Below are 26,412 nucleotides of genomic sequence, written 5' to 3' on the forward strand. Positions count from 1 at the left end.
TGTGCTACCGTGCTGCCCAGACACTCTTTCATTGTGAAAATCTAGGGGTATGTTTTAAATTACAGCGTAAACCATGCCCACTCATTTTCTTTCTTTAAAGCGGCTGAAGATCTGAATTGAAAACTGGTCTGTGCAACTGGAGAGCTACACGCCAGTTATCAGTCTGAGCCTCAAGCCTTGTGAAAATATGATAACATTCCACCTGTAATCTAAATTAGGATAAAACTGTGTCAGTTTAGGTGCACAGTCAAGAAGAGCAAACTGTCCAGTTGTCCAATTATTGCTGCTTGAAATTATACGGTGCTGCTGATATCTTGTTGGGACATTGTCGTGAGTTTTAAAAGTGTTCTGATTCTGTGCCTCATATTTTTCTCTATGAGATATCGATACACTTGTGTTTGTGGTGTAAGTGGAATCTCACAGTTTCTGTCCTTAAAGGAGATTTAATGGGTGGCAAGATTTGCAACGGCGGCAGTGCATACTAGCTACTATGTCATGAAGTGGCTCAACTGGCTACCCGGTGGGTGGCTGCACTGCTAAGGTTCCTGTTATTGGCAAAATGCCATGTCTCTGGAAAACATCAGGCTCCATCTCCCACTTTAAAGCCTTCTCCCACCATATTGCCAACTTTCCCACTTCATCTCCAATGGCTGATAATCTCAGCCCCACGTGTTTTATTGCTGGTGGCCTCTCAGCGGAGAGCGGGATCTGTATGGTAATGCACAGAGGCTGGCAGGAGTTGGTTTAGCTCAGCTGGCTGGACAGCTGGTTTGTGGTGCAGAGCACAGACAACAGCATGGGTTCAATTCCCTTACCGGCTCAGGTTATTCATGAAGCTGCCACCTTCTCAACCTTGCCCGAGGTGTGGTTATCCAAAGGTTAAATCACCACCAATCAGCTCTCCCCCTCAAAGGGGAAAGAAGCCTATAGTCATCTGAGACTATGGCGACTACTTACCTTATATCACTGTTCTCAGACAACTGGAGTCAATGAGAGTGTAATCCTATCGAATATCAAGGATTGTCAGTTCAAATCCCACTCCAGAGACTTGAGCACCAAATCTCGACTGACACGGTAATCGTAGTATTGAGTTATGCATTGTTGGAGGTGCCATCTGTTACATGAAACATTCAACCAAGGCCCATCTGCCCTTGGTACTCTGCGAAGAAAGAGTTCTCTCCAGGGCCCCAGCAAATATTTATTTTTCAACAATTACCACAAAACAGATTATTTGGTTCTTCCCTGTTTGCAGTTTCTCTGCTACTTTTCCTACATTCCAACAGTAACAACACTTCAAAAGTATCGCATTGGCTGCTTGGCACTTTCCGGTCTTACAGGGAGACGAGGGGCTATCATTCTCTCCTGTCAAGATCCGTCAAGAGCTGAGCGAGATTGCTGAAGAAATGGCAGTGCTGATACCAACCTCTCTGCCCCTCTACACCTCATTGAGCACCCACCCCTGTCTACTACATATAATACTTAAGTACCAGTTAGACCAGGAGGAATGAGGGATTTCTGTTCCCACTCCATTTGCCTCCCATCTGCTCCACTAACCACTGATCTCTTGGCCTAGGAGGAGAGTAATAATAGTGTATGGGTCCTTCCTGTTTATCCCCTTATTTCCCCTTTCTTTTATTTTGCCGTACTTATTTTGATCCATGGTTGATTAATGGGCTTGTCTCTTTAAGGCAGGCAGCCTGTATTTTTAATTCAGAAGAATTCAAAAGTTTCAGGCGAGATCACTTTGCTAGCCTGTGCTGGTTTGGACAGGAGACCAAAGACTTGTCAGAACCAATGAGAGAGGTGGGTCGTGACTCGGTTTGATTGATTGGCTGGTGGCCAATGAATTGGCCCAAAAGGCCACACTCTGCCTGGTAATAGGTGGTGATTGGATAATATCCCAGTGGAATGATTTTCAGAGTCCCAAAGAATTTCATTTTTGATCCTGGTAGCATAGTCTTGCTACTCTCTCTCCTCCGACTCTCTTGGCAGAAAGTGTGCTGTGAATGCTGTATTACTGAAACTACAGAGGCCTGCATACAAACCACAAACGGAAAGCAAAGTTTGAAGAAAAGTAAGGTGTCTCTCCAGGAAAGCTGCTGTGAGCACTGTATTCCTGATCTTGCAGAAAAATTACTGCAAGCTGCAAAGCAAAGACCAGAACCTGCAAGCTTGCTGTGAAGAAAGATGTGCTAAAAACCATCAACTGAAGAAAAGACCCTTTTTCCTTTCATTTATGATTTTTACCTCTTTCCACCCCTCTGTTTGTCTGTAGTGTGTGTGTGTATAGGGTAAAGTTAAAGTAGGGAGTTAGGGATTAGATAATAAGGTGAGCTTACCATAGTTGTTTCGTGTATTGAGCCAAAGCTGTTAATAAAAATATTTACTTGGACATCAACTGGAATATCTAGGGAAAAAACAAAAGAATTGTTAATCACAAAGGATAAATACTAAACTTACAAAAACAAAAATAGTTCAACAAAACATAATACAATTTGCACACATATGTTGCCGTGGGGTTGGGATTCAAGGATTTTGAGTGCCGTCTCTGCATTCTTTGGAAAGTTCAGCATATAGTGCGGGCTTTCAGCACATTTCTGTCCTCTGCCATCTGAGATTTGTGTCCCGCTGGCACCCTCCGTGTATGGGCCAGCCACATTTGTAACTCTGCACATGATATAGTCTACTCAGTAGGGAGCACCTTCTGGGACAGAGGAGGTCAGGTGGCCGCAGGCATCATCTCAGAGCAGAGATGCAGGTACAGGGTGTCCAGGACCAGCAGGAAGGGCAAGGAGGACATTCTCGCAGAAGTCGCCTCTCCCCAGCTACCAGGATGTATAAGCAACAATCCAATTACCTTGGCCTGACTGAGGTCCAGTTCTGGCAGAGAGCACAGCTTTCAAGAGACACTGCCGCAACCATTTGCCAGATGCTTGGGATGGAGGTAGCCTACAGTTATGTGGGTGGACTCCCAATGCCCGTTGCTCTCAAGGTTACTGTTGCCCTGAACTTTTATGCCTCTGGATCCTTTCAAGGCTGTGTAGGGGATCTTTAAGTAGTTGTCCAGACCTGTGCAAGGTACCTGGGCAGCTCCCAGGATGCCCATGTTCTGCCTCACTCAAGTGCCAAGGCTTTCATGGCTGTGGTGACGAATGTTTGAAAAGGTGGCTCATAACATCTCTTAGGCACCCAAGGACAGAGGGAGAGGACAGATACAATCAATATAATGTAATAATACAACCAATGCAATACAAATACAATGAGGAGAAATGTTGTCACCCAGAGAGTGGCGAGCCTGTGGAATTCTCTACCATAGAGAGCATTTGAGGCTAAAATATTGCATGTTTTCAAGAAGAAGTTAGATATAGCTCTTGGGGTGAAAGAGATCAAAAGATATGGGGGGAAAGCAGGAACAGGTTACTGAGTTGGGTGAAGAGCCATGGTCATAATCAGTGGAGCAAGCTCGAAAGGCCGGATGGCCCCCTCCTGTCCTATTTTCTAGGTTTCTATCGCTGCTATGTATCCACAAGGGTGGCGGTGGAGAGGACCATTGGCCTGCTGGAGGTGAAGTTCCAATGCCTGGACTGTTCCAGGGTCACCCTGCAATATCTGCCAGAGCAAATGTGCTGATGCTGAGGGAGGTGCACATGCCTCAGATGAGGAAACCAATAAAAACTCAGATGCAATGCCTGGGCACCAAAATGGGAAGGGCAAAGAGGCTGAGATGAGGGACCTTCAGGGAGATGGGGACACCCGGGAGGCCTTAATTTATCATTCCTTCAGTTAGGCTGGCATGGCCTGCCTTCCATCAGGAGGGCACCACCGCCACTGTGGCAGCACGGCAGCACAAGTGATTAGCACTGTGGCTTCACAGCGCCAGGGTGCCAGGTTCGATTCCCCGCTGGGTCACTGTCTGTGTGGAGTCTATACGTTCTCCCCATGTCTGCGTGGGTTTCCTACGGGTGTTCCAGTTTCCTCGCACAGTCTAAAGACATGCAGATTGAATGGATTGGCCATAAAAAATTGCCCTTAGTGACCAAAAAGGATAGGAGGGGTTATTGGGTTGCAGGATAAAGTGGAAGTGAGGGCTGAAGTGGGTCGGTGCAGACTCGATGGGCCGAGTGGTCTCCTTCTGCACTGTATGTTCTATGTTCTAACCCAAACATCTTACACATATCCATTCCATGAGTCCAATGTGGCATCACAGCCTGCGTAATGAAGTTTGATGCTCCTAAAGTCTCCCATTGGACATTGATGAGCTTAACACCAATCAAATACATGGGACACTCCTGGCTTTTGAGCAAGCAGGAAATTATCATGATAACATTAACATGAATCAAAGCCAAAACCTCCAATCGGATCATTTCTAAACACAAATGATGTGAAAAGAAAACATAAGTCTCCAGCACAAACCCTTTGCTGTACTCACTGTGTCTTAGGCTTACATTTTCAGGTGATAAGTCACGGTGCCACCCGCCTCCTTCCCCTTGCTAACAGCGGCATTAGTGGATGGTTGCTGACTGTGATGCCCTGTGGTGTAGGTGACCTTGGCGGTCGCCCTCTGACTGGTGGGGCCTGAGCAGGACTCACCCAAGAGGGTGCGATCAGCGACATGGCTGGGCGCTCCTCAGTCTCCACAGGCTCTGGGGATGGCACAAGTGACTAGCAGAGAGGGGCAGGAGCTGCTTCCCTCATCCGGGGTGCCGTGACTGGGGGCCCCAGGGATGACAGCCAGCTCATCCGCCATTTTGAGGTGTGTCTTGAACACCCTGCTTACCAATGAAGGATGGACACACATCTGAGAGACTGAGTACCACATCTTTCCCCCTCATTTGCAGTGATCTGAGGTTGTTGCCTGTGTGGGGGCTTGCAGGTCCGAATGCAACCCCAGGAACCCCTCATTCCGAGAGATGTGTCATGTGAGGGTACCTTTAAGACATGGATGTTTAAGCAATGTACCTTTAAGAAAACAGTGATGTCAGAGAGTGGGTGGAGCTGAGGTCAGGTCAGCCATTTTGCAGTTTAGTTTTGCAGTTTGGAGGAAAAGAGCTGGGTGTGTGTCTGTGTTTTGCAGTGAGCTGGATCTCTGCCATGAAAGACTATCTCTGGATCATTTGGGTGATTTAAAGTGATAATAGTAAAACCTTTAACCTGATGTGATTTTGTTTAAAGGTGTTAAGTCTCTTGGAAGTTTGAAGGAACATTTTAAGGAATTATTTACTGTTGCAATATTTTCTGAGTTATCTTTGAAGTAAGGGGTGTTAAGAGATCCAATGTTTATTTCCGATGTTAAGTTGAGTTCATGGGATAAACAGAGTTTTGTGTTTAAAAACCCACGTGTCCATAATTGTAATCCCACACCTAGGGAAAAAGCCGTGTGCGAGGAAAGCCAACAAATCCATTAAAGGGAGAGGTTGGTTGAACTCCATGATACATTTTGGGGTTCTGAAACGCCTCGCCCATAACAGATGCATCTCCATTAGATTCTCCACTCTCTCAAGGGGTGAGGTTGTGTCCTCAGCGCTCAGGGCCGCAGCATTGCTCATGCTTCGCAAGGACCCCTCCCCATGAGAGAAAGCATGATGCACAGACCCTCAGGGATCTCCGCCAGAACATCCATTTGCTGCCTGATTGACGACTCCAGAGGCTCATCATCCACCTTGAATTCAGCATGGTCCTGATAGCCTACAGTTCTCCAACTGCCACCACCCTAAGCGCTCCCTGCCACCACCATCTGCTCCAGCAAGCATGATGTGCCCGCACCACTGTGCACTACCTGGCTCCTCCATTGCCTTCAATGGCGTCTGGCAGCTGCCTTTAAACTTGGCGCCAGGCTGCCATTGGACCTGGCACCCACTGTACACCCGCCCCCAATGGCCCCGCTGACCCAATGCGGACCCAATTCACGGCTGGCTGCCACTTAAGTGGACAGCCAGCGTAATATCGCAGGTGTTAACTGAACTTGTGTTGGACTGGGAAACATGGCTGCTTCTGGTCCTGCCCAGCGTGCATAATATTCAGGCCCAAGAGAAGGTGACCAACCTGCATGATGAAAACAATTGGCAAGTTTACAGTTGGGGCAACAAGTTCAGATCCAGGATCCCACAGAAGGTAGGCAACCAGCCACGGTGTCAAGGATTTGTTCGAAACCAAGGTTATCACAAGTGGCTGTGTGGTTGAACACTGTCCCTATATTATCTGTAAATATATTCACATTCTCAGTGAATAATGTCCAGTGTTGCTTTACAGCATCATTATATCATATAGATTACATGAGCCCCCCCACCCCGCCCCAACCTAACATTGGGAGTTCATCCGCATGCAGCAGCATGAGTGATTCTGGAGGGAGTAGTCTCTGTGGCAGGGCTTTTCACAGACCTGTGTAAGCACTCTCCCATGCACACGGATCCTCCTACCATCACACTCATCTGACTGACCCAAGCTTTTCCAATGCTGGTAACTGGGGTTCTCTATCAGTTGTCCATCTGAGCTGACCAGTGTCTCCACCCACCCACTGATTCAACTCCCATGCAGCACTGTGCCCATCCAATATGAGGCTCTGCTCACTTTCGGGAAAAATGGTTGTGGTTAGCTTCTCACTCAACTCCTTCCCCATTTCCCGTCCTCCAGTCAACCCATGTCCTTTCCCCATCATTGTGGACTCCCCAGCATCAACTTTCACCTCCGCACTGTTACAGAGGCAGAATCCTTCTCATTCAGGAATGTCCAGGTGAATGTGCATGCTCCCTCCCTGCCTAAAAATCCCACCCCCATCCACACTGACCTGCTCCACCTCCTCCTTCTTAGCATCCCCCCCAAGCCCCCCATGTGTATGTTTAGCCCCATGTCCCCATCAACCACTCTCACTGCCCCTTCTACTGTTACCACTGCATCCTCACCCTCCCACCCTACCCACTCCTCTACCCCACTCAGTCACCATTCCATCCTGCCAGATCCACAGGAGGCAATCATTGACTCCATTAACCTCTCCCTTGCACATTAACCTGGACATTCTACCAGTACCTTTACTCCTTCCTCACCCCATTATTCCTTCCTCCCCCTTTATTTCCTCCCTCCCCCTTTACTCCTTGCTGTGTCTTTACTCCGATTCTTCCGGAAACTTTCCCCCTTCCAAACTCCCTTCCGCTCCTCCGCCAGCTTCATTCTCCACGACACCTTCACCACCCCTCCACCAACTTCGCTCCAACTCCTCCTCAAAGATCTTCCTCTCCCACTCACACCTAAACCTTACTCTCCACTTTGACACATCCATGCCAGCCCATGGCAAAGACCCTGAAGTTCCAAAGCAGGTAAGCCTACTTGTGACAACAAAGATTATTATTATTGCTAGATTTTTAATTTCAAATTTATTGAATTGAATGTAAATTCCTAAGCTGCCATGGTGGGATTTGAGCTCAACTCTCTCGACCATTGGTCCCGTTCTCTGGATTACTGGTCCAGCAACATAATCACAAGGTTACCATATTGATTTTCAGAGGCAGGCATAGGACCCAGAACCAATAAACAGACATGCAGGAAAGTCCTGGTTGAACCAGGTTCTGTCACCTTTTATGACCACTGATTGAGAACACGTAATTATATCTTTATCTAGCTTAAAACAGGTGTGATGATTTGGCAACCCAATGCCCCAAGGTTTAATTCCATATTTTTTAACTGCTTGGTAACATTTTGCATGGCTTGTCTACTGTTATTCACAGATTCATTACAAGACGTCATGTACTAGCTTATTTCAACTTGTATACTTATGACTGATGTGATTGTTGCGACTTTTAAATCTTGGAATTATTATATTGTGAACGAAATGGAACTAATGGTGCCTCGTTTCTGAATGGAAGCATTGTTCAGCATGCAGTTCAAAACAAATCTCATTGCTTTTTTAGCCACGTGCATTAGTCACCAAGTTTGAGTAATGGCACAACTGGGCAGCCAATCAAAGACTTCACTCGAGCTTAAGGAAAGATTTCAGTCTCTCGAAAAGTGCTTCTTGCATTTGCGGGCCTTGTTTGTGACCAGTAATTCTGCAACGCAAATGGAGAACGGCAAGGGGAGGGGGCGGGAAAAATAGGCCGAATGACCAGACTCCCATACCCACTGGACCAGAGGGTGGGAGAATGGCCGGAAATTATACACAGGAGAGCTGCTCACTGAGCATGGCAAAAAAGGGCAAATTGATAACTGCCGTGTCCAGAGCCACAAGAACAAGGAGAGATATAAATCATAGAAACTCACGTCAGAGCAGGAGGTCGTTTAGTTCATCATGCCTCTACTGGCTGTTTTTGAAGGAGTTATCCCCGCTCTTTTCCCAAACCCTTGCAATTTCCTTCACTTCATGTTTTATCCAACTCCCTTTTGGAAGTTATTATTGGATTTGCTTTCACCATCCTTTCATGCAATGCATTCAAGCCGCCCTTCCAAAAGTAGCGCTAAGGCCTAACCAGTGATTTATTTGACGCAGATTCCTTGATTTTGTACTCTTATGCCTCTATTGATAATGTCACCATTCACATATGCCTTTTTATCATAGAAAAAAAAATGCTGCATTTAAAAAAAATCAAGATTAGAGCGAAGAATTGGTCCTTTTGCCCTGCAACTGTGTTGGAACCCACAAGTCTCTTACGGGGTAGGAACAATTAACTTCCCCATGGGCCTTGCAGAATACGAGCTCCCCCGTTAAGTGGGGGTGGGGTGAGGGTGTGGGTCTCTAAACAATGTATAGTTATATGGTATAAAAAGACGGTCACTTAGGCACCGGCAAGGCAGACCCAGCAGAGATTTACATGTGATGCATGTAATAGTTATTGCAAATAAACTAAGTTTCTTTGAACCACTCGGTGTGGACTCCTTTATGGCCTTATAAAAAAACCTGTCAGATAACAGTGGGGCTTCAATCCCACCCGATAAATGCTTACATTTTGCTGCTTATTCACAGAGTAGTATCATGGTATTAACCATTGTACTTTTTTAAAAGAGTTTTTGTTAAGGCATTTATAAATAAACATCAAATAAATAGCCAACAACCGCAACATGCCCACCCTACCATACCCTTCACTGTCTTGGAAGGAGTCAATGAATGGTTTCCATCTCCGGCGAACACTTCCATCGACCCCCTTCAGTGTTAATGTCAGCCTACTTGTGACAATAAAAATTATTATTGTTATTATTATTATTAAGGCAAATTTAATTTTCTGCAGCCCAAGAAAATCCGCGAGGTCGCTCATCCACATCCCCAGCTTTGGAGGCTCCAAGTCCCTCCACCCCAAAAGTATCCGTCTCCGGGCTACCAGAGAAGCAAAGGTCAGAATGTCGGCCTCTCTCACCCCCTGGACCATTACATTTCTAGCAGCAGCATAGTACGTTATCAAAGGAATTCCTTTAATGCCAAATAAAACACCCTCATAAATGGACTTACTGAACTATGTGCAAAATAAGGTAGCTACCAAACCGGTCATTTAATTCACCAAGGTCTTGGCCATGTACATACACAAATGGCCAGATTTCCATGCCTCGGTCCATGCCAGAACAGAGGTGGAAGGGCTCTTAAAATGGAGGACATGACCCAATTCTGGGACTCATGCCCATTCCCAGTTCCAGGTATTTGTGCCTGCAAAGGACAAGGGTGTGGGTAGCAGGCCCTCACTCAGCACTCCCACCCTTGCCATCCATTGCAGGAAACAGCATTTCAGATACCCCACAATTTTGTTAGAGCCAGCCCAGCCTTTGGGGAGTGTGATTAAACCTGGCAGCTAATCAATTCCATTTACATTTGTGCATTGGTCTATAAATAGCATGGGGTCCATGTTAATTCCTTCAAGCAAGCAGAGCATTTGCCGATATTATATATGTGATATATGAAAATCCCTTCAACCAAAGGTATCTTAAGGTCTCATCTTGCGTCCTAAATTTCCATTGAGTGCACAAAATAGTAATCCACAAGACTCCTTCAGCACCCTGAAATGCATGCCAATAATCTTAATCAATAATCTAGCAATAGCTCTGCCCAACCAACTTCAAAGTAGGTATTTAATGAAATTGGATTGTTAGCATTATCCTGGGGAATGTTTTTGAATTATCCCTTTGATATTTCAACTGCTTTATCTTCTAGAATTTCACTGCTGCTTTTAGCTCAGGAGGTTTGACAACACTTTTACTGAATTACAGCGAGCAGTCAAATGTGTTTCCAGCAGTACAGGCAACATGGAGTTGACTAAGCAGCCGCTGAGTAGCTGGATCAATTTTCAGCATTCTTTTCAATGAAATGCATGCCAGAGTATTAATTTGAAATATTAGGTAAATGGGATGTCAGCAGACATTAATCAATGATGGCACAATAACAACTTTGACAAATTTGAAATCTGTGTGGCTCAACTGATTCCAGAAATATTAGCTTTGAGCGCGCATTAATGTCTCAATCTCTGAATGATCACACAATTATAACTGAACAATCTACCAATGCCCACACAAACACAAATATTTAAGGAAATATAGGCTCTGTGAGCTGCAGTTTCTACAATCGATGTTCAATTTACATATACGCCAGACATCCACATTTCACATGAGCAGAGAGTGATTTGAAATGAGAATCTGCTTATCTACATTTATAAATGGAAACACTGATCTGGCACTGATCTTTCTCTATTGCATCTCCATTACTCTGGACTCCACACTACACCAGTGCTTCTGGCTTTGACCTGATGTTGCTGCTATTCATGGGAATAGAACTCTTTGGCACACTATAGACATAATTTAATGCCCCCCCCCCTTGGCAAGTTTGGTGGCGAGGGCACTTAATTAGGCGGGAATGTGGTGGGTGAGGATTCTATTGCCTTCCCACCTCAGCCACGGTTTTGTTTAGTGGAAGGCTTTTCCATCCCCCACCAATTGAAGTGGGCAATTAAAGCATACGGTGCAATCGCCATGTGGAGAGTCCAAAAATGTAGGCTCCTGAGTGACGGTGCAATGGGGAGGGGGTCCCTCATTCAAAGGCATTAAGTGCCCGATCGAGGGACCTGGTATCAGTTAAGTGGTGTCTGCTGACAGACTCTTCAAGCTGACCACACTCCAACAACCCCCCCCACCCCTCCCCCTCCCACCACCCCATGAACTTGCTTCTGTTATCACTCACCAGTGGACTGGGTCCATCGATGATCCTGGGCCTCAGGTGGATCATTGCTGGCAGCAGTCACCACCTCCCTGGTGGCGCTGCTGAGCAATGCACAGCTGCCAGTCTCTGATTGGTCAGCAGATTGAAAGTCTTCCACCTCCAAGGTCCTTGTTATAAAGGCCTGCCACTGCCTAATTAAGTGATGGCCTGCCACTTAATGCTACCAGCCTTCTTGAAAGTAGGCAACGCCAGACGGGACTCTCGCTGGCTCTCCAGCTGGCATGCAAGATCCCTGTTGCCTACATTAAAGACCGTCACTGAGAATACTCACAAAAGCTGTATGAGATCTTAAATCTCTATCCACAGCACCTGACCTAGCTTCATTCTACAGAGTCGCAGCAGGGAGAAGCTATGGGATGAAAAGAAGGATGGTACGTGAACTGAATATGGGAAAGAAAATTCCAGCATGGTTCAAGGGTGGAATGATGAAAGTGTGTCAGAATGAATTAAAGGCAAGTGGATGATGAGAGCCAGGAAGAATTGCCATCTTCTTCCTTGCCAAGTGTTCAGTACCTGAAGCTTAATTTATGACAAGTTAATGCTACACTGCATTTTCACTTTAACTATATGTCAAAGCTGTTTTTGAGCTGTTCAATCTTTCTGACATTCTGCCAGCTTTTGGGGAACTTTTGGGTAGCTTTTGACAGTTTTCTAGAGGCTTTTTGGACTACCATGCAAATTTAATTTATTCCTTGCTATAACTTCTCTGAATGTGGAAATATCTGACAGAACATAGATGGTACTATTGTCCTGATTGATCAGGAAAACTGTTACCTTTACATTATGGTATCTGACATATGGTGTCATCTGACAGGCTCATTTCACTCTCTTCCTTTTGACTACTCTTTGAGTATTCTCCCCTCCTGCTGCAAAACCCATTCCAATCATCGGGCTAAATTTTGCGCCTCGCAACACTGTAACCGCGAACCGCGATCGGGCAGAGAATCAGGAGCCGGCCAATATCGAGGTCCACGCCCGGCGCTGAATCGGGTGCCATGCTCCGGTCCCTTGCTGGTGGCGATAACGAGGTTTGTATCCTGCCCCGACGGTGGCACGCGAAACCGGCATTTGCATGTATTTAAATGTAGTTAGCGCGTTTGGCCCACTGTACTCCGGGCCTCCACAATGCTCCATCCCTCTCAGGCAGAGGTCAGGCGGATGCCATTTACTACAGCAATTACAAACGGCGACTGGGCACTATGGCTGCTGAGTGGGAGGAGAAGGTAACCTAAGTTTGAAAAACTGTCTGAAAATTGTAGACTTGTTAGGAGATGGCTGCCAGGGTCAGGGAGCGACTTCGTGACAGGTCTGTGGCTATGGAGTGTATCCCCCTCGGGATTGGGGTAGCTTGGCTCAGACTGCCATTGGTGCTGTTATTGTTTTGATTGCACCTATGTGGTACAAGTTACAGGCCTCTTGCTGCTCACCCTGCTGACTGCTCACTCTGTCCTGTAAGTGTTCACAGAGCCTTTGGTCATTAGAGAGCCCACCCGGCCACCCTTCTGGAAACCCTCGGACCACAGCTGATCCATCAACGGGATAGGCGTGGCCAAGCTCAATCAGTGGCACACCAGGTGTTGGCACTCCTCAGTGCACTCATCAGAAGTGCAGCCTCACTGCCAGGGGATAACACATCCCAAACAAAGGATGCATGCACCATGGCCTTTAGCACCCTTCCTGGCACACTGCCCCTCTCAGGGCAGAGGCAGCACCAGTGACTATCAGCTAGCCCACTCCGTAGGACCACTAGCGGGGATGAGTCACTCACTGGGTAAGCTGTCCTGCAAGGCGGCCTCACACTTCTGGTCCCTCAAGTACCCTCTCGGTTTCCTTTTCAAATCATTGTCTCCACATCCACCGTCCTTGAAGGCAGCAAATTCCAGGTCATTACCACTTACTTCATAAAAATGTTTGTCCTCTTATCCCCATTGTAACTCTTGCCCAAAACCGTAAAATGGTGTCCACTAATTCTAGTACCATCAGCGTATGGGAGCAGCTTTTCTTTGTCGATCTCCAAAACTGCTAAACTCTTGGACACCTCTATCAAATCCCCCCTCAATCTCCTTCACTCCAAAGAGAACAACCACAACTTCTCCGACCTATCCTTGTTGCTAAAATTCCTCATCGCTGGAACCATTCTGGTAACTCTCCTCCACATCCTCTCAAGGACCCCTTATGCATCCTAAAGTGTCGTGAGCAGAATTTGAAGAAATACTCGAGTTGTGGCCGATCCAGAGATTTTTTTTTCGATTTAAAAAAATATGTTTTTATTCTCCTCCTTTTTCACATTTTCTCCCGCATTTACACCCATCAACAATAAACAATAATCAGCAAGATATGTCAATCCCCATAATAACAACGATCCCATCCGCCCACCAACCCCCAAACATCAGCCCGCATGTTTACATAAATAAATGACAAAAAAAGGAATCGAGGATAACCCAGAGTCACCCTTAATCTACACAGCCCCCCTCCCCCTCCCCCCCCCCCCCCCCCCAACTAATGTTCGATGTTATCCAGTTCTTGAAGGTGCATAATAAATAGTGCCCATGACTTGTAGAACCCCTCCGAGCTTCCCCTCAATTCGAACTTAACCTTCTCAAGGGTCAAGTATTCCAACAGGTCCCCCGCCACGCCAGGGCACTGGGTGGAGAGGCTGCTCTCCATCCCAGCAGGATCCGCCTTCGGGCGATCCACGATGCGAAGGCTATGATATCTGCCTCCGCTCCCGTTTCCAACCCTGGCTGGTCCGACACCCCGAATATGGCCTCCTGGGGACCCGGGTCCAGTTTCAAACGCACCACCTTGGAAATTACCCTAAACACCTCCTTCCAGTACTCTCCTAGCTTTGGACAGGACCAAAACATATGAATGTGATTAGCGACCCCCCCCCCCCCCCCCCCGCAACGCTCACACACATCCTCTACTCCTTCAAAAAATCGGCTCATGCTCGCCCTCGTGAGGTGCGCTCTATATACCACCTTCAGCTGTATCAGCCCCAACCTCGCACATGAGGTGGAGGCATTCACTCTCCGGAGCACCTCACACCAGACCCCCTCCTCTATAACCTCTCCCAGCTCTTCCTCCCACTTTGCTTTGATCCCTTCCAGTGGTGCCTTATCCTCTTCCAAAATAGCTCCGTACACCGCTGACACTGCCCCCTTCTCCAGTCCCCTTGTCGTCAACACCTCCTCCAGCAATGTGGAGGCCGGTTTCTCTGGGAAGCTCTGTATCTCCTTCCTGGCAAAATCCTGAACCTGCATGTACCTAAACAGTTCTCCCTGCTCTAGCCCATACTTCACTTCCAGCTCCCTCAATCCTGCAAACCGACCCCGAAGAAACAAATCTTTTACTGTCTTAGTCCCCTTCTCTTCCCATTTCCGAAAACTTCCATCCCACCTCCCTGGCTCAAATCTGTGGTTCCCCCGAATCGGCATTTCCCTTGACCCTAAACCCAACCCAAAGTGTTGGCAAAACTGCCTCCAGATTTTCAATGAAGCTATTTTTACCGGACTCCCTGAATATTTCCCCGGAGCTATCGGGAGCGGCGCTGTTGCTAGTGCCTTCAGCCCCGACCCCCTGCACAAACTCTCCTCCATTCTGATCCACTGAGAATCAACCCTCTGACCCAGCTCCGCACCTTCTCCACATTCGTCGCCCAGTAGTAGTACAACCGGATCGGGAGACCCAAACCCCCTGCCTGCCTTCCCCTCTGTAGCAGCACCTTTCTCACTCTGGACACCTTCCCTCCCCATATGAATGAGGTAATCCTTCCCTCAATCTCCCTGAAAAAAGACTTTGGCAGGAAAATCGGTAGGCATTGAAAACACATTCATTTTAACCGCCTGTACCCGACCCGCCAGTGACAGAGGAAGGCCGTCCCACCTTGCCAGATCGGCTTTCACTCTCCCCACCAAACTAGTGATGTTGTACCTGCGAAGCCCTCACCCACTCCCGGGCAACCTGCACCCCCAGATACCTAAAATGAGTCCCTGCTCTACGGAATTGCAGCCCCCCCTCCCTTGCCCCCACCACCGGCCGAGACACCACAAAATACTCACTCTTGTCCAGGTTCAGCTTGTACCCCGAGAAAGACCCAAATAACCCAATTCGCTCCAATATTCCTCCTATCGGCGCACTCGGTTCCGACACATACAGGAGCAAGTCGTCGGCATATAAGGACACCCTATGCTCTATCCCCCCCACCCCGCACTATTCCTTTCCATGCTCCCGAACTTCTCAATGCGATGGCCAATGGCTCAATCGCAAGTGCAAACAGCAGGGGGGACATAGGACATCCCTGTCTCGTCCCACGGTGGAGAGAAAAGTATCTCGAACTGATATTATTTGTGCGGACACTCGCCTTCGGCTCCTTATATAGTAGCTTTACCCAGTTCACAAACCTTGGTCCAATCCCAAACCGCTCCAGCACTGCCATCAGGTACCCCCATTCTACCCGATCCAATGCCTTTTCGGCGTCCAATGCCACAACTACCTCTGTTTCCTTTCTTTCCGCCGGTGCCATAACAACATTCAAAACCCTCCTAATGTTCGAAAACAGCTGCCTCCCTTTCACAAACCCAGTCTGATCCTCCCCTATCACCTTCGGGAGGCACTCCTCCAGCCAGTACCTTCGCCAACACTTTTACGTCCACATTCAGAAGTGATATGGGCCGATACGACCCACACTCCGTCGGATCCTTATCTTTTATTAGCAACAGGGAAATCGATGTCTGCCCCAAGGTTTGCGGCAACACCCCCTTCCCTATCGCCTCTTCAAACATCCACACCATCAGGGGTGCCAACCTATCCTTGAATTTTTTATAATATTCCACCGGAAACCCATCCAGCCCTGCCACCTTCCCCGACTGCATCCTCCCAATCGCATCCTTTATCCTGCTCCACTATCGCTCCTTTAATGTAGCCCTGTCCCCCTCCCCTAGCCTCAGGCACTCCAACCCATCGAGAAATTCCTGCATTTCACGGTCTCCCCCGGGTGGCTCTGACCTGTACAACCTCTCATAAAACGCCTCCAAAACCTTATTAATCAGCACTGGGGCCACCACCAACTTCCCTGCCCAATCCTTCACTTGAAGAATTTCCCTTGCCGCTGCCTCCCTCCGGAGCTGACCTGCTAACATACCTGCCTTATCTCCATGTTCATAAACTGCACCCCTTGCTCGTCTCAGTTGGCGCACCGCCTTCCTGGTGGACAGTCGGTTGAAGCTCGCCTGTAGTTCCTTCCTCTTTTCCAGCTTTGCTGGGTCCCCATCCTCTGCATACCTCCTGTCTACCTCCAACATCTCATCTATTACTCTGCCGCTCCAACCTCTCCGCTTTTTCCACCCTGGCCTTAAACAAAATTACCTCACCCCTCACCACCGCGTTTAGAGCCTCCCAGATGACTGCCTTCGACACCTCACCCGTACAGTTGAAACCTACATAGTCCTTAATTACCTTTTCAATTTTCTCACAGAGCACTTGGTTCCCCAAAAGCTCCACATCCAGTTTCCACCCCGGTCTCTGCGCTGCCCCCTTCTCAAGCACGATATCCACCCAATGTGGAGCGTGATCTGACACTGCAATTGCAGAGTATTCCGACCCCTTGACTCCAGCCAGCAAAGCCTTCCCCACCACAAAAACGTTGATCCATGATTATACCTTATGGACCGCTGAGAAAAACGAGTACTCCCGTTCCCTTGGGTGCAGGAACCTCCAAGGGTCCACCCCTCCCATTTCCACCATTAACCCAGCCAGCGCCTTCACCCCCCCTGATGGGACCAGTGAGCATGGCCATGATCTGTCCAACCTTGGCTCCTGCACCAAGTTCCAGTCCCCCCCCACAATCAGCTCATGCGTGTCCAAGTCGGGAATAGCCCCAAACACCTTCCTCGCGAATCCCACATCGTCCCAATTGGGACCGTATACACTTAACAGCGCCACTAATCTCCAGTCCAGCGCCCCTGCCACAATTACATATCTACCCCCCTGATCTGCCACCACCTTCTCCATCTGGAAGAGTACCCTTTTGCTGACCAACACCGCTACCCCTCGAGCCCTTCCATCAAATCCGAGTGTTTACATAAACAAATGACAAAAAGGAAATGCTTTGCTAACTGCTTTCTCAATATAGCCTGTTACCTTCAAAGATCTATACACTTGAATCCCCAGATCTATCTTTATCTCAATGCTCTTGAGAGCTGTGCTATGAAGTTTATATTGCCTCTTCCTGTCCCTTCTTGAAAAGTGTGTCACCTCACACTTAACCAAATTAAATTCCATCTGCCACCTGTCTGCCTCTTCTGCAATCCTTTTATGTCCTGTTGCAGTTGATTGGTATCAATTGGTATCACGTTTAATACCATTGACACAATTACTCTATATTCCAATATCCCAGTCATTTCTATATGTCAGAACAGCAATGGTGCTAGCACAGAACAGTGGGGAACAGCATTTCCAGTCTGAAAAACAACCATCACAGCCTGGTATGGCAACTGCTCCGCCCAAGGCTACAAGAAACTTCAGAGAGTCATGAACACCGTCTAGCCCAACACACAAACCCGCCTCCCATCCATTGACTCTATCTATACCTCATACTGCCTTGGGAAAGTGGGCAGCATAATCAAACACCCTCCCACCGGCTTACTCACTCTTCCAACTTCTTCCATCAAGCAGGAGATACAAAAGTCTGAGAACACGCACAAACAGATTCAAAAACAGCTTCTTCCCCTCTGTTATCAGACTCCTAAACGACCCTCTTATGGACCGACCTGATTAATACTACACTCCTGTATGCGTCACTCGATGCTGGTGTCTATGTACTTACATTATGTACCTTGTGTTGCCCTATTGGGTATTTTCTTTTCATGTAGTAAATGATCTGTTTGAGCTGCTCGCAGAAAAATACTTTTCACTGTACCTCGGTACACGTGACAATAAACAAATCCAATCCAATGATGATTTACTGTTTTCTGTATTAAAGCCAATTTTAAAATCCAAGTTGGCATTGAACCTTTTATTCCATGAGCATTAATTTTGTTAACCAGCATTTTATGCAGTATTTTGTAAACCTCTTTCTTAAAATCCAAATGGACAACATCCACTGATTTCCTTTCATCAACGTTCTCAGTTACATCGTCAAAATAATTCAATTTGATTAGTCAAGCAAAATCTGCCTTTTATAAATCCATGCTGAATCTCCTTAACTAACTCAAACCTCTTCCTATGCCTGCTCTTGTTTTCCTCCTGGCTATGATTTCTCAACCATATCCACTGTAGTATCAATTGCTCTGTTTTTGATTAGTTGAACCTATTTATTGCTGATGTTCACTGTCCTTGATTGGTTGAGTCTGATGTAGACTCTTGGAAAAGTAAACAAAAGTGTGGAAAGAATCACATACAAACTTATAATTGTTACAGAACAGAGACCATTTGGCCCATCATATTTGCACCAGGGGCGAAATTCTCCCCCAACGGCGCGATGTCCGCCGACTGGCGCCAAAAACGGCGCCAGACGGACATCGCGCCGGCCCAAAGGTGCGGAGGGGCTAGGCCGACGCCGGAGGGATTTCCGCCCCGCCAGCTGGCGGAAATGGCGTTTGTTGCCCCGCCAGCTGGCAGAAATGGCGTTTGGTGCCCCGCCAGCTGGCACGGAAATGCGGCGCATGCGCGGCAACATCAGCGGCCGCCGACAGTTTCCCGCGCATGCGCAGTGGGGAGAGTCTCTTCCGCCTCCGCCATGGTGGAGGCCGTGGCGGGGGCGGAAGGGAAAGAGTGCCCCCACGGCACAGGCCCGCCCGTGGATCGGTGGGCCCCGATCGCGGGCCAGGCCACCGTGGGGGCACCCCCCGGGGTCAGATCGCCCCGTGCCCCCCCCCCAGGACCCCGGAGCCCGCCCACGCCGCCTGGTCCCGCCGGTAAATACCAGCTTTGATTTACGCCGGCGGGACAGGCAATTTCTGGGCGGGACTTCGGCCCATCCGGGCCGGAGAATTGAGCGGGGGGTCCCGCCAACCACCGCTGCCCGATTCCCGCCCCCGCCCAATCTCCGGTACCGGAGACTTCAGCGGGGGCAGGATTCACGGCGGCCAACGGCCATTCTCCGACCCAGCGGGGGGTCGGAGAATGACGCCCCAGCTCTCCAAATAAGCATCATGACCCAGTGTCATTGCTGTCTTTTTCTCTGTACTCCTGCACATCGTTTCTATTCAAATAATCATGTAAAGCCCTTTTGAATGCAATGATTGAGCCTGCCTCCAGCACATTTCCAAGCAGTGCATTCCAGGTCCAAACCATTTGCTATATGAAAATGTTTTTTTCTCACATCACATCTGCTTCATTTACCAATCACTTTAAATTGATGCCCTCTCGTTCTTGATAATTTTACAAGTGGTATTATTCTGTGCAGCCCGCTCATGATTTTCAATATCTCTATCAACTCTCCTCTTAGCCTTCTTCTATCGAAGGAGAATAATCCCAACCTCTACAATCTATCCTCATAACTCATCCTTCGCACCATCCTTGTAAACCTCTTCTGCACTCTGTCCAAAGCATTCACATTCTTCCTGTAGGGTGTGCCCAGAACTGTACACAATACTCCAGCTGATGTCTAACAAATGTCTTGTATAAATTCAGCATATTCTCCTAGCCCTTGTATTCTATGCCACTATCAATAAAACCCAGGAAACAATATGCTTTATTAACTGCTCCCTCCACCTGTCCTGACACCTTCAATGATCTATGCACATATACACCCAGGTCCTTCTGCTCTTCCACTCCTTCAGAATTTAATCCTTATTTTATATTGTCTCCCCATCAATCACCTATATGCCCGGTCCAACAACCTGTTAAAGTCCTACACTGGCCCCTTCAGTTTACAATACTTCCAAGTTTTGTATATCCACAAATTTGTAAATTGTCCACTGCTCACCAAGATCTAAATAATTAATAAATATCAGAAAAAGCAAAGATCCCAATCCGAGCCCCTGGAAAACACCACTGCAAACCTTTCTCCAAATCAACACATATCTAAGCCCATTACTCTCTGCTTCGTATTCTTCAGCCAATTTTGAATCCACATTGCCGCTGTCCCTTTTATTCCATGAGTTATAATTTTTCTCACAAGTCTGTTGTGTGGCACTGTATTGAATGCCTTCTAAAAGGCCATGTACACCACATCAATAGCTTTGCCCTCATCGAACCATTTTGTTACCTCCACAAAAAACTCCAGCAAGTTAGTTAAATGCTATTTCCCCTTTCGAAATTCGAATTGACATACATTTTTCCATGTGACTATTAATTTTCTCCCAAATAATTGTTTTTAGAACCTTGCCCACCACTGATGTTCAATTGAGTGGTCTGTAATTGCTGGAGCTGTCCTGACAAACTTTATTGAACAAGGGCGTAACATTTGTAATTCTCCGGTCCTCTGGCACCTCTCCCGAGTCTAAAGACTGGAAGACGATGGCCAGCACCCCTACAATTTCTGATCTCACTTCCTTCAATACCCTTGGAAGCACCTCATCTGGTCCCAGTGCCTTGGCAACTTTAACTACCGGCAATCATTTAAAAAAAAATTTAGAGTACACAATTAATTTTTTTCCACTTAAGGGGCAATTTAGAGTGGCCAATCCACCTACCCTGCACATCTTTGGGTTGTGGAGGCGAAACCCACGCAGACACGGGGAGAATGTACAAACTCCACACGGACCCAGTGGCCCAGGGCTGGGATCGAACCTGGGACCTCGGCGCCGTGAGGCAGCAGTGCTGACCACTGCTCCACCGTGCTGGCCCTAACTACCAACAATCTATCCAAAACATCCTCCTTTTCAATTTTGAGCCCTCCTAGAGCAGAGTTTCCTCAGTTGTCACCATGTCCTGGGTAGCATCTACCTCCTTGGTAAAGACGGAGGCAAAGTATTCATTTAATACCTCAGCCGTGCCCCAGCCTCCATGTCTAAATTCCCTTTTTGGTCCCTATTCTTCCTTTTACCACCTTTTTATTCTTATATATAGAAGAGCTGGAAGTCAGAGTTGGCAGAATACAGTCGACATTTTAAAGCACTGTATAAAGTTCCTACACACAAATAAACTAATGTCCTCTGTACAACTCTGAGATAAAAGATGTACAACATTGAGCACTGATGTTAAACTGACCAGCCTGTGATTACTAGGAATTTCCTTCCACACTTTTTTGAATAAGAGTGTCAAATCTGCCACTCTCGAATCCTCTGATCCTTTCCCTGCATCTAGGGAAGTTTGCAGCATTATGATACGCCCTCGCACTACCACCACAACCACTTCCCTCAGCATCCTGAGTTGTTAGCCATCTGGACCAGGGAACCTAAATACACTAAGGATAGCCAGCCTTTCCAGTACATCTTGCCAATCAATCATCAGTTCGTCCATTATCTCTACAAACTCCGCTTCTTCCAATATTTTTTCAGCATTCACTTCTTTCATGAAAAAACATGTACCCATTTCAGTATTCTACCCATGTACTGCGCCTCCAGACATATAACACTCTCTTTGCCCCTAATCCACTCCAACACAACTCTTACTACCCACTTACTATTTACTTGCCAGGAGACGATTTTTGGGTTTGTTTTTATGTTCACAATTACGTTAATCTCATATCCTCTCTTCACCAAGTTATTTCCTTCTTCACAGCCCCTCTCAACGTTTTGAACTTGGACTGGTTCTTCCTGGGAGAATTCATCCGACATGCATCAGACACCTTGGGCGGGATCCTCCGAACCCCGCCGGGTTGGAGAATCGGCAGGGGGCGGCGTGAATCCCGCTATGCCTCTCCGCCGCCAGCTGCTGAATTCTCCGGCGCCGGTTTTCGGGCGGGGATCGCGCCGGTCGGGGGCAGTTGGCAGTGGCCCCACTGGCAATTCTCTGGGCCCCGATGAGCGGTCGCCCGTTTTCGGCCAGTCCCGCCGGCGTGGGTTAGACATGGTCCATACTGGCGGAACCTGGCTTGGGGGGCCGTTAGCGGGGTCCTCAGGGGGACGCGGGGGGGGATCCGGCCCCGGGGGGTCCGCCCACGGTGGCCTGGCCCGCGATCGGGGTTCACCGATCTGCGGGCGGGCTTGTGCCATGGGGTGACTCTTTCCCTCCACACCGGCCTGTGTAAGGCTCCGCGATGGCAGGCGCGGAGAAGAAACCCCCTGCGCATGCGCAGGAACCACGTCAGCAGTTCTGCGCATGTGAGAGAACACGCTGGTGGTCCTGCGCATGCGCCAACTCGCGCCGGCCGGCGGAGGCCCTCTGGCGCCAACCCCTCCAGCGCCGGCCTAGCCCCCGGAAGTGCGGAGGATTCCGCAACTTCCGCCTGATGCCAGAGTGGGTCACGCCGCTCTTTGGCGCCAGTATGGGCCGCCCCGCCAATTCCCCATCTCAAGTCGACGCTCGCTACGAGATAGGCGCTCCTCGCTACCAGTCCATACCGGCTTTGAATCCCGCAGACTCAGAACCCGAACGAAAGGCCATTTGTTCCCCTGACCTGGTGGGCCAGTCCGAAGTTAAGTATAGGCCTGTTAGTTGTAGAAGTAGCTTAGACGTAGAATTTGTGCATGAGTAGCAATTACTGTGTATAATAAATGTGCTTTGATTTGAATCTTACTAATTGGTGTGTTGAGTTACTGATCATTACTTGGACTTGAACCTCGTGGCGGTATCATAAAGATACCTAGCGACTCAAGAGCAAAGGTTATAAAACAGAGCCAATTGAACCAACCAACATGCTGTTCTGACATATAGAAACGACTGGGATATTGGAATATAGAGTAATTGTGTCAATGGTATTAAACATTATTAACCGCTAAACCCCCCCTTCTCAATCCTGGCATTGTTTCATTCTGCTTCAAAAAGGGTTCTTGAGGCAAAGACGATAGGGCATTCTGAACCAGCTCCCGTTTTGTGGGATAAAACTGCCCCTATAGCATAAGAGCACACATCACGGGCAAAATTCTCCTACCCGCCCCGCCACATTTCTGCCCCGACCGGCCGGCGGGAGTCTCCGTAACACCGGCCGGTCAATGGGGTCTCCCATTGTGGGGCAGCCCCACGCCGTCGGGAAACCCCCCCCGGCGCCGGCAAAACAGAGACTCCCGCCGGCGGAGAATGACGCCCCACATGTCAGCACGATTGGTTTCCCCGGGTCACAATGCACAAAGAGGTTTGAAGACTGTAATGCTTGCTTCACGACTCGGAAGGCTTCCTCTTGGCTCTCTCCAATGCCACCGCTGATTCTTCCTTAACAGTTGGTGTAATGGTGCCAATGTTGAGTCTAGGTTCAAAATAAACCTTCCATAGTAATTGACTGTACCAAGGAAAGACTTAAGCTCGCTGACATTTTTGGTGCAGGGATGTCTCATATGGCCTTTACCTTTTCTTTCAAGGAGGCAACCCTATCACATCAACGCAAAATCCTAGGAATATCACTGCTGAATCCTGAAAACTACATTTTCCACGTTTTAGGCGGACCCCTGCATCACAAAACCTCTTTGATACTTTCTCTCGGCTGGCCATGTGTTCTTTTGGTGTAGTGTCGGTGACTTGCACACGATCAAGGTAAACCGTCATCTTGGAAATCTCCCGGAAATTTTCCATCATGCATTGGAAGATAGTCAGGCTGAAGTGATGCCGAACAGCAGTCTGGTATACTGGCAGAGGCCTTTGTGTGTACTGATTGTCACAAACCCCTGAGACTCCTCATCCAACTCTATTTCAACGGCCCCCATCCATCGCCGCGGCAACCGCGCAGGTGCGATTGCCGCCGATTCTCCGGTTGCCAGAGAATCGGCATCCCGGCATTGGAGCGGCATGGCAGGAATTTCCCGGCCCCCGGCGATTCTCAGACCCGTCGCGGGCTCAGAGAATCCAGGCCTAGTTTCGTCCTCGGCCCACAGATGCTGTCTGACCTGCTGAGATTGTCCAGTTTTTCTGTTTTTGTCAGCAAGCCGGCAACATCTGGGCTATGAAAGCTGAGGCAGATTCTTCATGGTCCATCATTGCACAGTTAAGCGTTGGAGGATAATCGTGGCCTTGGGTTGTAATGTTCTTTAATCAATTTCACTATCTGTTCAAAAGTCTTCGAGTCGGGTGCCTCTTAATCAAATTATACATTTGTGGTTCGCAAACTGTCAGAAATATCACCTCCTCGCCCGTGATCTCGTTTGCAGCAAAGAAGAAACTGAATTGTTCGATGTACTGACTCCATGACTCAACGCCTGATTAAATAGGTCTAGTTGCCCAATGATAGGCATTTCCACTCACGGTCTAAATTATTCCAACTATTGTTTGAGCTGCTCTACTTTTTCCAACGATTCCTTCCTTTTTCCCCTCGATTCACGACGACTCTCAGCTGCGATCGAAAAGCTTTACCTCGTCGCCAATGTGGTGGCTCGAGACACAAACTGGAGGCCTCCAGTAATTAACAAAGGGGTTTATTGATGAAAGACAAAAGCAGTTAGGTAACAGGCCGAGAAAACCAGACAACAATTCTCCGTTCCCCGACGCCGAAATCGGGAATGATGATTGGGCGGAAAACAGCTCCCGATGCTGAAATCGCGGCAGGCGCCGGTTTGATTCCGAATCGCGATCCCCCGCCCCCTGCAAAATGGCATAATTGCGATACACACCGCGCAAAATTGCAACCACATTCGCATCTCATTAGCGGGCCCACCCACGATGCTCCGCTTCCGATGGGCTGAATTCCCGACGGCGCGTTCCACGTGTGCGCTCAACGGTCATAAACCTGGCGTGGTGGCTGCAGAGAGAGAGAGAGAAAGGGCGTACGGCCAGTGTCCAGAACCGCCATTCGTGCCGCTGGCCAGGGGGCTTCTGCCAGGGCTGGGGGGAGTAGTGGGGGGTGACCAGGAGGTGGGCTATGGGGCTGGGGTGGATGGAGATGTAGTCCAGCAGAACCAGGAACAACCTTTCGGACACGATCGGTGTGTTGTGCAGGTGTATACTCTACACGCGGCTGCAACTTGTCAGCCCTGTGCATGTCCATCACGGACCCAGCGATCCCCCCACCGTTTTTCACGTGTTCTGCGGATGTTCCACGCGCCGTTGGTGCTAGCCCCTCATCGGTAGCGGCGTCGGTACCGGTGTGGCGACAATTGTCCCGACATGGAACTCCACGGATCCTCCATTGCCGTCAGCACTTAGGCTCAGGAGCAGAGAATCAAGCCCCAGGTCTTTACACTTCAGCTCCCTGGTCCACACTGCCTGGAGTCCTGGTCCCGGCGCAAACCACTCCGACGTCGGGCCGACCGGAAGTTGCGGAATTCTCCGCACTTCCGGGGGCGAGGCAGCGCCGAAGGGGCTGCGCGAGTTAGTGCATGCGCAGAATCGCCAGTGTGGTCCAGCGCATGCACAGACCGGCCGGAGTATTCTGGTGCATGCGCAGGGGAGTGTCTTCTCCACGCCAGCCGTGGCGGAGCCCTAGAGGGGCCGGCACGGAAGGAAGAAGTGCTCCCACGGCACAGGCCTGCCCGCAGATCGGTGGGCTCCGATCGCGGGCCAGGCCACCGTGGGAGCCACCCCCCGGGGTCAGATCCCCCCTGAGGGGGATATTGAGCTAGAAGATCAGCCATGATTATAACGAAATGCGGAGCAGGTTGGGAGGGTGGAATGGCATCCTCCTGCTCCTATTTTCCATGTTTCTATGGAAAGAGGGAATACTTCAAGGTGCACATACAGGAGGATAGAGACTTCGAAATTAGGAAAGAAATTCCAGAGGTAAGGACCTAGGCGGCAAAAGGCATTGCTGCTCATGATGGAGCAATTAAAATCAATGGTTCTTCAAAGGGCTGTGGGACTAGAGGAGGTTACAGAAATAAGAGGGTGAGTTTTATAAGTCCCCACCCACATTTTTGAAGATGCAGAGCTCGTAAAATATAACTAGCCACCTGTCCGCTGCCTTCCCGCTCATCCGACCTATCTCCCATATTACGATGCGCGGGGAAGGCATCAGGCAGCCCACCTGCCCATTTAAGGATCTCATCCTGCGTCCGCTGCAAGGGAAGGCAGAAGAAAGTAGGTAGCCCGGCACTGTCACTGCAGAGCTACCGCCCAATCAGAGTGGCCGTTGGCGCTCAAGGTGGTACATCCTCCCAATTCGAGGCAGGAGACCCACTGTCATCAATCGAGGCTGCCCCCAGTGTATTATCACTGAGGGGACGCCGGGTTCCAAATGGGGGCAGGGGACCCACTGTCAT

The 26,412-nt window shown here is 48.7% G+C and overlaps 1 protein-coding gene across 2 annotated transcripts in view; it reads right to left on the reverse strand.

Annotated features, from left to right (window-relative positions):
• The window catches only part of glrbb (glycine receptor, beta b), a 232,678-nt gene that overhangs the window by 149,184 nt on the left and 57,082 nt on the right, over positions 1-26,412 (reverse strand). For both annotated transcript variants that reach the window (XM_072495794.1, XM_072495795.1), the window contains exon 4: positions 2,340-2,407. In XM_072495794.1, the coding sequence (XP_072351895.1) occupies positions 2,340-2,407 (68 nt within the window). The remainder of the gene's footprint in view (positions 1-2,339; positions 2,408-26,412) is intronic.

The sequence above is a fragment of the Scyliorhinus torazame genome, chromosome 3 (assembly GCF_047496885.1).
Source record: "Scyliorhinus torazame isolate Kashiwa2021f chromosome 3, sScyTor2.1, whole genome shotgun sequence".
Taxonomy (NCBI): Eukaryota; Metazoa; Chordata; class Chondrichthyes; order Carcharhiniformes; family Scyliorhinidae; genus Scyliorhinus; species Scyliorhinus torazame.